The following is a 14,327-nucleotide window of genomic DNA, read 5'->3' as shown; positions in this document are numbered from 1 at the left end:
CATACAAGAGAAAAGAGGGGGGAAATGTTGGTAAATCACAACTCTTTATTCATATATAATTATAAATTAGAATAGGAATACTTAATTTAGCTTCTGGCACAGATGTAAATGTAATATATCAGAAATATTTGGTTAAACATTAGTCACTGGTAGTTTTAAATTAGATTTGATGTGTATGTTAGCCAGTTTCTTGATTTAATTTTTACTAAATTTATTGCAGAAAAACTATTCACATACATAAGTTGTAGAAATAATGTTTGAATTTTTGCTGCATACTTCCTTAAGCTGGAAAATTGATATATTTATTCATATTTTATGCGATGCGGACCACAAAAAATATTACCGCGGGCTGCAGGTTGTCCATCCCTGGTTTATACCATGCTTGGCAACAGAGCAATTTATATTATTATTGCTACATGATGGCTTAGGCAGTTAAGACATCAGCCTACCACTCTCAGGAACCTGGAATCAAATCCAGGCACAACTCCAGGAATTTTTTTTGAGTGGTCTGACCCAGATATGTTGACCTGGACATCACCCAGCTGCCTGATTGTGAATCTGGCCAAATCCATAATGGGTATGGTTTAAAAGGCCTTTCTTTTTAGTGTCTACAGGGTAAAGTCAAAAAAAAAAAAAAACACACACAAAAAAACAAAGGCTTTGGTCATTAAAATTCTTGATGCTACAGAAATCTTTTGTGCTTGTCATTTTTTTCAAGCCATAACCAAATCAATTGAATCTATTAATGATTTTTTAAAGTTTAATAAAACTGAAAAGTTTATTTTTTCATACTAAAAAAAAAAATATATTGATTTTGGATTCAGTGAAATTGACAATGGGTCAATCAAATGATAAGAGATGAATCCCACCATCTTCTCAAGAATAATTCTTCAGATCCAACCTAGAGTTAAACTCATATTACATCACTTGCGGCCACATTCATTACCAGGGATCAAGATTTAGAAGTTACTAAAAGTAAAGGGAATGGTAATTGGCTATGTAAATTTTCATTGGTTAATTTCTATCTGTTTGATCCTTGATTTTGAATACAAACATCAGAACTAACTCATTTATCATTTAACTAACTTTATAATGGTAAATGGAACAAGTAAAGAACATTTTTCATTTGTTCTCTTTAAGTAATAGAGTTCAATGTAGATTAAATAAGTTAATGATGTAATGAAAATTGGCCATTGTACATGGTCTATAATAAATAAATAGTCACTGTTAAATGGTAGTTATTGGTGATTAACTGGATTTTCATTAACCCCAGCACCTATTACAACCCCTGGTAAAAAGTATGGAATAATGTTATAAATTCCTGCATCACATTTCAAAGGCAAGTTTAAAAAAAAAAAAATTTAATGTTTGCTTGTTGATTGCTTACACAAAGTTTGAAAAGATATATTTGTCTAAACATGTGCTAAAATGAAATAGTGGGTGATCAGTTAATGAACATAATCCATTCCAAGACTTTGTTCTTTAACCGATTATTGATTTACCAAAGGTTTTTATGGGAATTTGATTAATTCATTCTCTAGACCCCCAAAAATAAACAATATATACTTTCTTACCACGTTTATTTATAAGTAATAATAAAAATACATATATACACAGTCTTGTATTTTTATTAGTCATGTTTTTTCCATTTCTGGGGTTAAAGAATCTGTCCAGTGTCGATTGCTTTTCTCTCTTCTTCAGGATTTTTCAGAAGTAATTAATAGCATTGTAATTGTAGAGATCCCCACACCTATTAACCTCAACCTGGTTTGGATGCCATTCTAAGACCATTCTGATATTCTCTCACTTCTTTAAAAGATCTTTAATAGCAGATATTGGCATTAATCCTTTTTTTCCAGAAGAAAACATATCTCGCCGAGTTTCTTGGTGTTCTGCATTCAAGAGTTCTTGGCCTTCTTCTGTCATCAGATCAGTTTCAGGTTCCATTATGAGTTCTTCAATGTTCTTTATTTCTCAATTGTGATTTCTGTTACTCCTTTGGCTTCTTGAATCATCTTGGTTATACTGTATCTTTCTAGATAAGATTGAACTGCGGCCTACTGAAGACCTGTTCGAGCCATACTGCCCAGCAACATCAGACAACTTCTGCCCCCTCTCTACCTATGCTATTATACTCTCACCTTTCGAAAATAAAAACTGACGCAAAACTTAATGAGTACCTGCCGAAAGTCTCACGAATACTATAAAAGAATTGTTTGTCAGAAAAATAAAAAGCTGGAATTATAGGGGAGAGTTTCAAAGTTTGGAGGAATACTATCTGATTAGTATATACTGGGTTGAGAATCGATGTCGACACCTCCCGCACTCCGAAAAGTTTCAAATTGTTGCCCGAAGACAAAGGAAGACCAATTGATATTCATTATTTTATGTCACTTCTTGTGTTTGTTCTGTGAGGTGTTTGTTATCCAAATATAAAAATATTTCGCGAAAGTGTTCGTTATCTGATTTGTTGATAGTCCGAACTGTTTGTTAACTGATCACCCACTGTACTTTTTTTATAATGCATAAAACTGATGATTCATTTACTAATCAAAAGTAGAGACAAAAATATGAAATGCTAGAATAGCAGGAACAAAAGTTTAGAATATAACTGGCATGTTCCATATTAAAATTAATTTAATGACATCATTATTGCATAATATCACATTTTGAGATTGAATCTGCAGAACTGTAATTGTGCTTAATGTTTGCATTCTAAAAGTATGCCAAAAACAAGAATCGAATGATGCAAAGAAACAGTTGATAATTTCATATTACAAGCATGGTGAAATGCAGCAGATAATTGCAAAACACATACAATGTACACAAAATGCAGTGTCTAAAATTGTAGTTAAATATAAAGGACAAAGAACTGTCTCTAATTAACATTGATGAGTCCACATCAATGTTAATTGGGTCTTGCGTAACTATGGGACAAGAAGACAGAAATCTCATCAAAATCGTTAAAGGAAGAAGGTTTAAGTCATCCAGAGAGATGAATGCTGAATGGAAAGAAGCTGGTATAGATGTATCTGAAAAATCAACTTGCAGAAAGTTAAATGAAATGGCTACATATGAAGAAAAGCAAATCAGAAACCATATCTGACTGAAAAGTATAAAAATCTACATCTGCAGTGGGCAAAGGCCTACCAGAATTGAGTTTGATGCATTGAAAATAAGTTATGTTCAGTAATAGTCACATACGTGCATGGGATACGGAGATAACAATGGTAGTAAAGTTTGGAGAAAACCCAATGAAAAGTTTCTATCTTCTTTCAAAAACAAAATTTTCAATGGAGTTACAATTTGGGGTACCACGACTGCAGCAGGACCTGGACATTTGGAAATTGTCAACACTACAGTGAATGCAGAAGTTTACTTGGAAATTTTAGACAATTTTGTGCAAAAAACAGAAGAAGAACACTTTGATGACTGACTTTATTTATCAGGATGACAATGCATATTCCCACCGTGATGAAACAGTATGCCAATAGTTCCTAAACAATAACATTTCACATTTAGATTTGTCACCAAACAGTCCAGATTTAAACCTAATAGAGAATATGTGGAATGTTTTGAAGAAACTGGTTTGAAAAAAGAAACAGGCTTCATTGTTCGGACAATGAAGCCTGTTTCTTTTGAATTGAAGAGTGCTATTCGAACCAGCTGGGCAGAAATATCTTCAGACTTATAAGTTAGTCACTTCAATACAAAGACATATTAAAGCAGTATAAAGGCCAGAGGCAGTCCCACACTGTATTAATTTACTTTATTCCATACTTTTGACCAGAGGTTGTATTTCCTTGTTACTGGCTATTTTTCTGTAATTAAGAATAATATATATGGGGCGAAGAAAAGAAAATACTTTATTTGTTAGCTAACGGTAAAATTCTGTACATTTATGGGTTACTAAAAACAATTCACAATACAATTGGTAAATTGTATACAAAAGCATTAATTCTAACTTGTTGATAGATATAAAATATTAAAATTGATTTCATAGATAGCATAAAAATTTGCTAAACATTTTACAACATTGCAATAAAAGATGTGCTATTTCTGTTCAAATATGGCATTTATTTACATATCTAAAAGCTTTTTTTATTTTTTTAAAAGAAAACATTAATCAAAATGTCATTCTCAATGTTATTAACTAGATGAATAAAATAATTTATTTTTCGTAAACAGAACATCTTTACATATATTAAACTGCAGTTAAAGACTTATTATATTGTATATATATAATATATATATCTCTCTTGTGAAAGAATAAGAGAATGTTAGACATTTATAATACATATAGGGTATTTGTGGCAGGTTTATGTATTCAATAGAATTCTATTATATCATATAACACAATCTATAAATTTCGTTGTTGCAATATTTATATGTACAGATTATTTACAAATTAGTACAGTCATGCAATGAAGATTCTAAAAATAAAATTGCTGATGTTCTCCATTAAAAGGAGGGAAAAAATCATATTTATTTGCTAATTTTCCTAAAAAAGTAGAAAAACACTGTAAAACTATCCTCTTTTAATCTAAATTAATTCTTTTTAACTATAATTACAGCTCTAAAATAAATTTATAATTCCACATACTAAACCAAGAGTTCTTATGAAAACTGTTTATTGGTTGAACCATAAGTAATTTTAAGAGGCACTTTTATGTAAATTTCAAGTGATTTCCATTAAATCACTGAAGCTGACATTGTGGATGATGATGATGATCCAGCATATCCTGCATCTCCAGATGATGCAGAGGAGTGAGGAGAATCTAACACTGGAGCTCCTCTACTCCCGGCACTACTACTCCTCCTTTGATGCTGACGTCTGATGGCCATTTCTTTGTCCCAGGGTTTAGCTTTAACTCGATAAAAACGAGTTCCAACTGGTACCTTGTAGCGATTATGAGGCTGCAAATAGAAGTTTTTTAATTTTATTTATTTTAATGTTTGCTGTATGATAAATTATTTTAAATTAAACAGCACTATTTAACAATTACTGTATTTCATGTAATAATTTACCAGTAGGTGATTTTTTTCATTTTGGTGGAAATTATTTGAGTAAAAAAATATTCACACTGTAAAAAGGGAAAAAGCATGATTCCAAAAGAGACATAAAACTCACATAACAATTAATGTAAAACTAGAACAATATGACAAAGACATAAAAAACATGCTATTATTTATTGTGACATCATCACAATGCTGGGCTGCAATTTTTTGTCACAAAGTTCTCAATTTTTTTAGTAGTGTCTTGTCTCTGTATGTCATACTTTTCCTGTTGGAACAGTGTTCCACAACTGATGTGCCATCACAATGTGAAAGGTGTGACATGAACGTTTACATCTATTAATTGTCAAGTTTTATTTATATATTTTTATTACAGTTGTTGTGCTTCTTATGCTTGTATTTCATTCTCTGCCACAGCACTGATGAAATGAGATGATGTTTGTTTATTCTTTATTACAAGCTACACATTTTTATGTATTCTAAGAAATTAAATGTAAAATAAATTTTCTCGTAGGTGTTGATGTCTGTTTAATAATAATAAGAATAAGAATGATAATAATAATAATAGGTTAGTGGCATTATGTAATTCTATTACTAGTATCATATCATACATTTTTGAGGGGAATAACATTTTGGTGTGCCATGTTGAGTCATGAGTATGCCGAAAGTAGAAAAAGGTTGTGGAACACTGTGTTAGAAGACCAGCATGATACTATTGCTATCTATTTCAATTCAAAAATTTTCTCCTGAACAGAGTAAAATGTGACCCCCAGTGCAAACCAGAAGTTTGTATATAGTTAATCAGAGTCTCCTGTCCCTAAACCATATCAAGTCTTGACTTTCATCTATCTAATTCCATTCTCAAGATTAAGGAAAGAGACAGATGACAGTGGGAGTATATAGGTCTACAATTTTTTCAAATTGCAGCCCAATAATTTGAATGAAGTACTTTAACTACCTTAAATAACTTTGACATTGTAAATATTGATAATGCCTGATATCAGTAAACATTACTAATGATAATGGCCAATATTAATTTTTCTGATTTCAATATTGGAAAATATCATAATGGTGTTCAATATTATTGAATATTCAATCATCAATAACTGTTCAAATCAATCAACTGTTATTTAGGTCCTGTGCAGTTTAGCTCATGTTAAAAGTTAGACAAGTGATTATTACTAGAAGAATATTGACATGGATTATTATTACAGAAAATATAGTATATAATTTAGATTTTTAAACATCATGTGAATTTTTATGTATAAATGAAAATAAAAATTAAAGATTACTTAATTTTTATTTTTAATATGATCATTAACTGAATTAATTCTACAACATTATATATATCTGGTATGCTGATTCTAAATTACTCTCATATACAATACAAATGATAAAAAGTGAATAGTGATAATTCAGATATCTGAGTTGAAAATATTTACGGACTATTTCCAGTCCATCTTAAATTACACTACTCAACATGATTTTTAATATCTGGGAAATTAAAGTGGTTTCTTACCAATTCCAATGCTTACATTTTTAAAAGCAACAAGAAAATGTAATATCACATCACAATTTTCAGATTGGGTATCTTTGCATTTACCAAGTAAATGATATAACACCATGAATATCAGAAATTAATACCATAGAAGTACTTTAATGTAAAATAATCATCTGAAACTTGAAATTTTTTTTTAGCTGTTTCTATCAAATCAGTCATGATATAAACTGTTTTACAGCAGTTTTGTTTCTACCATTATATATCATCATACAAGGTAAATCATTGTTATATGATACAAGAATTAGAAAGTACGATCTCAGTAAACTACTTTCCTAATTAGCTTATATATTATCATATTATCATCATGTATTATGTGTATTATCATAGCAAGTTAAAATAATTAAAAGTCAAACTTATTAGACATTGATTAAAAGTCACACTTCTTAGACATTGTTTCTATTTAGAAACAATGTCTAAGAAGTGTTTTTATTTAAATATAGTAAAGCATCAATTATCTGAAAATCATTTATCCAAAATCAACTCCATACACTACTTATTCCAGAAATTAAAGTTTTTATGTCAATAACAATTGTCAGCAACCTTCTGTACAATTGTAGGCCCACTATTGAGCTATCTCCTTATCAATACTAGTGTAAAACAAAGTAAAATAATCGATTTTCAAAAAAATGTAAAAATTATTTATTACAGTTATGAGTACTGTATTTTATTTAATATTAATTTTACTATTAGATATTTTTTATTTTGAATTCAATGCTTCATCAGTAAGACTACACTGTAGATAACAGTGTTTGTTTTTAATAATTAGACATGTTTTTGTTCTTTCTCATTATTTGTATGAATTAAATTTGTATACCTTAACTTTTTTTACTATGGTACTAGAATTAAAATTAAATTCCTTAAATAAAGTAAAATTATTATAATTTGATTTAAAAAATTTCATCTCTTTTTAATCTCCTATAGAATGTGGTTAGTTATCCAAAATTGTTCTACCTCAATTATTTCGACATTCTATTTTAATACATAGCAATGATCATCATGTTTTTCAAACATAACTAATTGTTTTAAAAACTAACTTGCCTTTTTTGCTAAACAATATTCTTTTTCAATAACTTCAGCTAATGCCCATGTCCTTCGATTTTCATCAGAAACTGTAAAATACAACACATTTCATTACTTTCATCCTGAAACAAACTGCAATTAAACATATATTAGAGATACATTTTGATTCTTCATAAAATCAATTTATGATTACTTTTAAATTTAAATTTAATTGACAATTTTTAAAATTTAGAAAATTGGCAATTCAAATTTTAATTTCTTTCTCTCTTCTTTTTTTTTCAAAATAAACATATTTCACTCAAATTTATAATTTAATTTTTTTAAACCCTAAAATTACTATAATTCCAAACTTAAAAATATGCTAAAGCAATAATTAAATAGTATAAACTTATTTTCACAAAAGAAAATCAACGCTTATGTAAATAATTTAGTAGATTATCTGATATGAATAACTGATAATACAAATCATAAAATTAATGAACAAATTTTTGACAAAAATGAAAACAAAGTATAAATATTATATTTTAAATTAAAAGTTATTTATTAAATATTTTAACAAAACAATGACTAAAAACCATTGTAAAAAAATTTTCGAAAAAGTTCAATTGTTTCATTAATCATTTTGTTGAGGATTGAATTAGAGATTGTGTGAATATTCATAATAACTCATATAATCTAATAAAACTGAACTTTTCCTAAAAATTTATTCTAGTACTTCATCATTAATAAATAAATATTTATTTTCTCATTCTTATATTTTTTTATTAAAATAGTTTTCATTAAATAAATTTTTCCAATCAGTAATATATTATGAATTTATGGTAATTCAAATAATAAAGATAACCATAAACATTCACTACGAAAAAATCAACATAAACATAAGCTGTCAATTTTGAAACCATTAACTAACTCAAGTAATCCAACCCCCAGATTAATGTTTCTAATATTTATTACAATATGAAAATATAATAAAAAAAGAAATAATTAATATTAAGTTTTGTATGAATGATCTATTGTATATAAGTATATTAATCTACAGATTAATTTATTCTACAGAAAAACGTTTTAAAATTAAAATAAACCATAACTGTCAAATAAATTATCTGTCCAAATCATTCCAATTATTAATCAATGTATGGCAATATGCTATCAGCTCACAATTATAAAGTGGGATGTATATGAGTGGTATAGAAAGGAAAAGTAACTATCAAATCAAAATTGCAATACTATATTAAATTAATACATTTTCTACTATTGGTTTTTATAATTATCTATTTCATCTACTATTTTTATTTGATAAATTTATATATTTTAAAATTTTTTGGCATTTATTGAAAAACTATCAATTTGTTACTTGATACTTTTTTATTTCACATATTTATTTTAAAATAGTACTGTATATCCTCAATTAAACTCCATGGTGTTTATTCTTAAAACATACATATCCCTCTGGATTTATAACCTTGCAATGAGAGACAAGTGTGTAAAAATCAAGAGTTATTTTAATTACTCATACCTTTTCAGAATTATTAAAATTGTTTATTTGTATATTTATATGTATTTATAGGTTACAGCTATAACATTTAAAATAATTACTCTTTTCATAGTTGACCTAATTCAGCATCTGATTCAGTTCTTATGTTATTCATGTCCATTTCAATATCCTTTCTACTCCAAAATATATGGTGACATTTTATGAAATAAAATTATAAATGTCAAATACTGAATGTAGTCATGATCAAGTTCATAAATGAAGAGCTTATCAGCTGAATGGTAATTAGGAAAATTCAAACTGAAGATGGCAAGATTGAACTAGAAGATGGTAGTTAAAATCCTGATTCCAACAAAGTGCTGTCTGACTTTAGACAGTTTTGAAGAGATAGAATTTTAGTTAAATTTCTTATCTGTCACTCTAAACTACATTACCCATATTCAAAAACTGAAGTTTATTTAAATCCCAGGGTTTAATTGAGGGAATATAGTATTTTTATTATAAATTTTTTAGTTGTTAATTGTAATTGATTTTGTTTCCATTACAAGAATAGAAAATATAATTTTTTAAATATTCAATAAATTAGTTATCAATTGTAATAAATAAAATAGTACATAAATTGATTACTAATAAATAATATTAACATTAATTTTATTTATTTTTTTCATGACTATCACTGTTTAACTATTGTAACTAAACAGAAAATAATTTAATTTCACTTTCTCAAAAAGTCTGGTTTAAGATGTATGTTTTCAGAACAAACAATCCAGCATCATATCCATAAAAATCAAAATTTTAAATCAAGCATAGAGAGCAACTCTTAAGCAAACTATACATTATATACCAATAAAAATATTTTCAATAGCAAACTTTTATATTAAATTATGTAGCTATGCATAAATATCTATAATACAAATAAAATAAAACTATATATACAGTAAATCCCTGTTAACTTGGACCCAGCCAACTCAGATTTTGTATAGCTCAGACAAAATTTTTTGAAAAACTGTATAGCAATTTAAAACTTATTGACAGTAGAAAAATTATAATTAACAAGTGTTTTTAATATCCGGAAGTCTTTGCAACATCATGTATTATAGTACTTATGTATAGTATTATAGATTATAGTACTGTAGTTGATTAGTAATACCACCAATGTGTGGTACTTAAGATGTATGTATACTGCACTGACATGAAAGTTTTTGAATTCATTTCCTATAGTAATAAATTCAACAGTACAACCTACTAGTTCAGTAAAATTTCTGCATTGAGTTGATCATAAATTACAGTACTGTATATCCATATTCTCATTTTATGCATCAGAGAAAACCTGCCACTAACTCAGATTTTTGTAAACTTGGACAATCTTCACTCCTGTTAGTCTGAGTTAGCAAGGGTTTACTTTATATACACAAATAAAATAATATAAAGTAATATATTAAATTAACAAAAGTGAAATAATATAATCTGTCTAACTGTAAAATTATGTGTAATAAAGAATTTCTATGTAAAGACTCTTACCATTTTTAAAGCCTAAAGTTTCCAAGCATTCAGTATGTAAGAAATGTAAAACTGGTCCCAAGTAAAATACCATGTAATTGTCATGTTTTTCATCAAAACACAGCAGAACAACATCTCCAATTTCACAGCTAAAATTTAAAAAAAAATATATATATATTTAAAAGATTATTATAAGAAAAGTTACACAATATAGTAAATTCACCTATTATAACAAATTTTACTGATCTATTTAGCTGTTTTGAAATGAACATTCTAATAAATGACCTCTAAACTCTTAAAAGTTTAGAAACAAATTCTTAATTAGTTGTTTTTTATTCTAATTAACAATTTCATCTTTTTATAATTGCTGAATTATTAAAATTAAAAATTAAACACTATCACATAAAAGTAGTTTATCCTGTTATTAATCCACAATTATAAAATTATATGGCTTCAAAATAGTGAAAAAACCATTACTTATTTTTTGATCATTAATGAATTCTGTAGTCCATTACAAAAGTATAAATTTATACCTTAATAAATTTTATAAAATTTTAATAAACTGGAAAGAAATTGGAAATTATGTTTTGTTATGCAATAAAAATTATTAAAATAAAAAATAATAAATATTTGTAATTTATTGGTATTATTTATCAATTTTCACAATTTGTTCTCATTTTTTTTAAATCAATTCTCCTTATCCCTATTAAATCAACACCTTACCTCAAATTGAGGGTGTGAAGGATAATTGTGTATGAGTTCAGAAAGGGTTAAAATATTTTGGAAAAATTTGAATCCACATTACATTATCAAGAGTATTGCAAATTTCTCTCTCAAATTCATGATAAAGCATTTTTAAAATCTCAAAAATTTTTAAAATTTAAAAATGTTGATTGATCTGGCAGTATATTATATTAGGGACTGTTTCATCCCCAGGAGTTTTCAAATGCTCTCCTCAGTGTTGCATTGTATAATAATTCTTCACATAAACATTAATGTTAGTTTTAAAACTGATCTTCAACTCAGTAAAAATAAACATTTGTATTAACTGTCAAAACATTAATTTTTTAAAAATTTTGTTTTAAACAATTTCATGTAATTTAAAGTTCTGATTTTGAGTGATTTTAAAATATATTCTTACAATACAATAGAACAATAAGTAAGACTTATTACATGTATAAAATTAAAATTAATTCATTATGTGATTGTGCGAGGTTCAGCACTGTGCACCTCAGAAAAATTTTCAGTATTTTTGGAAGATGTTTTTGATGATATCAGATAAGGAAAGTAGTTATGCATATAAGAAAGACAAAAATTTTATAAAGATGGCTTTGTACATCTAGTGGTGTCCTCTAACACTAAAAATGCTTTCAATAGAAAAACAAATAATGGTATATGCATAATAAAGGTTGCAGCATTACTTCTTGCTGCCTGCAGATGGCTACACCTGGTCAGCCATATTCCATACACATAATTAACAAGGCTGCTATGCAGACAAATTCCCTGACTTTTCCTAACTTTTTGACAACTTTTGACAAATTCCTTGACTTTCCAAGGCTTTTTTCGAAACACTAATGAAAATTCTTGACTTTCCCTGATTTTTCCTGACTTTCCAGGTAGGAACCCCATATATGAAAATATGAAGTTAACTTTGAAAGTATTTTTTAAAATACTATAAATTTTAAAATATTCTTCAAAAAATGTTGTCATTAAAATAATAATTATAAAATATAATTAAGATAGTTAAGCATTGATTACTAAAGCTGTAAAACTACACAATTTAATAATTATTTTCTGACTTTTTAAAAAACAAGTATGAAAATAAATAGCTTTAAAAGTAACTAAAAATATATTATATAATATTTTATATATTATATAAGAATTGGATATAAATAAATATGTTAATATATATTTTTAGTAGATTATTCTTTAAAGCTTAATTTTAATGCTATAAACCAATATTTTTCAACCAGGGACCACAAAAATTTCAAGAGAACTGTGGCCAAAAACAAATTTTCAGGAAGCCAGAGCAAACTCTAGGGGGGGCCACAATCAGAATAAATTATTAAAATTATGTGTAAACAATTAAACTTCAATAAGTAAATTATCACATTCAAATAAAGCACAAAGGAAAACTTGATAAATAAATTTTGAACCTAAAATGTTTTATTTCTTATTATACAACATGCATACATTTACTTCTTATAAACAAAGACATAACAAATCTTGCATATGTATGCAAAGCATGTTGTTTTCTTTTTTTTTCAAAGAATGTTTACTATTAAAATATAGATCTATTGCATTATACAGAATGCATGTACTGTAAAACTTTCAATTTAACACCACCATTTGTTCTTCTCTGAAACAGGCATAAAACTGAATGTGGAACTAATCTTAACAATTTAAAAAATAACAATTAGCCTATACATAGCAATACTATGTGTACACTTGTTTTGAATTTTAACATTGAAAGTTATGTGATTTAATGTTATTAACGCTATCTATAATGCAAAATTTTTGAAAATGAGATACTATTGGGGGACCACAGAAAATATTAAGCTCTAAATGGACTAAAGGTCAAAAAGAGTTGAGAAAAACTGCTATAAACTATTAGTTTATGAAATACACTACTTACGTTAAAACTGACACTTTATCTGTTGAAATAGGAACTTGAGGATTTATAGCAGCATCATAATTTGCCTAAAATAGCAATAATTCAAATTTAGTAGATGAATAGAAATATCCTAAACAAAAATTAAATAGATTAAATAATATTTTTCATTTTCATCTTCAAGAAGAAACAAATCACTCCAAATATAATAAGACAACAATGATAATTTTACTACTATCTTATCCATATAATTTGGCTCAATTATTAGTCATAATTATATTCCTTTCTTAATTAGTTGATGAAATTTTATAAAAATGGCCAGGACAATAATTGTAAATATTAACAAATATTAGACTATACAGAAGAGTCTTCTTTGTCCTTGTTTACACTTCAGGAAAATAACAGTCTTACAGTGGAGTCGACCTTTTATTGGAAGTGAACAAGGACAAAGAAGACTCTTCATTGTATAATCTAATATTTGTTAGTTGATACAACATTTTCTACTTTAATGGGTTATTCCTAAGTACAATACAGTATTCATTGCATAGCATTTTTTAGTTATTTTGTTTTGTTATTAAAATAAAATAAATTAAAATATATATCATTATTATTTATACAATTATAAAATACTGTATATGTTGTTTTATTAATTTTAAATATTTTTTTTATTTATAAATTTTAAGAATAATAGATGAATAAAACAAAATAAGTTCAGGAAAGCTAACCTGCAAGTTTCTTATATCTTAATCAAATAGTAACTTTCAAGTAACTATGTTTCTGTATCAGATAGTAACAGGTCAAGTAACTGTGTTTCTTTCAGTATGTAAATTAAATGTTTGATTCTATTTCAAGTTCATCTTAATCTCTTGAAAATTTAGCAGAAAGCACATATCGGGAATGAAATAAATTTAATAGAATTATAGAGTTTGTATTATCAAAACATTCTGAAAACCAATTCAACTTCTAAAGATACAGATGCATTGAGTATATGGAGTTATATCAGGGTACAAATAAAATTTGATTTAGTGAGAGATTCAAATTAATACAGTTCAACTTAATGACAGGAAAATATATTAATTCCAATTAAAAAACGTTCTAAATTTTCATTGAAATATTTAAACTCCATT

General features: G+C 26.8%; 1 protein-coding gene across 3 annotated transcripts in view; it reads right to left on the bottom strand.

The window, feature by feature from the left end:
* Window positions 1–4,614: 4,614 nt before the first annotated feature.
* Atg17 (autophagy-related 17) overlaps window positions 4,615–14,327 on the bottom strand; it is a 114,811-nt gene continuing 105,098 nt past the window's right edge. For all 3 annotated transcript variants that reach the window (XM_067267231.1, XM_067267230.1, XM_067267232.1), the window contains 4 exons: window positions 13,225–13,289; window positions 10,611–10,738; window positions 7,616–7,686; window positions 4,615–4,917 (listed from right to left, as the gene is read on the bottom strand). In XM_067267231.1, the coding sequence (XP_067123332.1) occupies window positions 4,693–4,917; window positions 7,616–7,686; window positions 10,611–10,738; window positions 13,225–13,289 (489 nt within the window). In that variant the 3' untranslated portion in view covers window positions 4,615–4,692. The remainder of the gene's footprint in view (window positions 4,918–7,615; window positions 7,687–10,610; window positions 10,739–13,224; window positions 13,290–14,327) is intronic.

The sequence above is a fragment of the Centruroides vittatus genome, unplaced genomic scaffold (genome assembly GCF_030686945.1).
Source record: "Centruroides vittatus isolate TY-2023 unplaced genomic scaffold, ASM3068694v2 contig_299, whole genome shotgun sequence".
Classification (NCBI taxonomy): domain Eukaryota; kingdom Metazoa; phylum Arthropoda; class Arachnida; order Scorpiones; family Buthidae; genus Centruroides; species Centruroides vittatus.
This window is presented reverse-complemented; position numbering and strand designations above follow the sequence as displayed.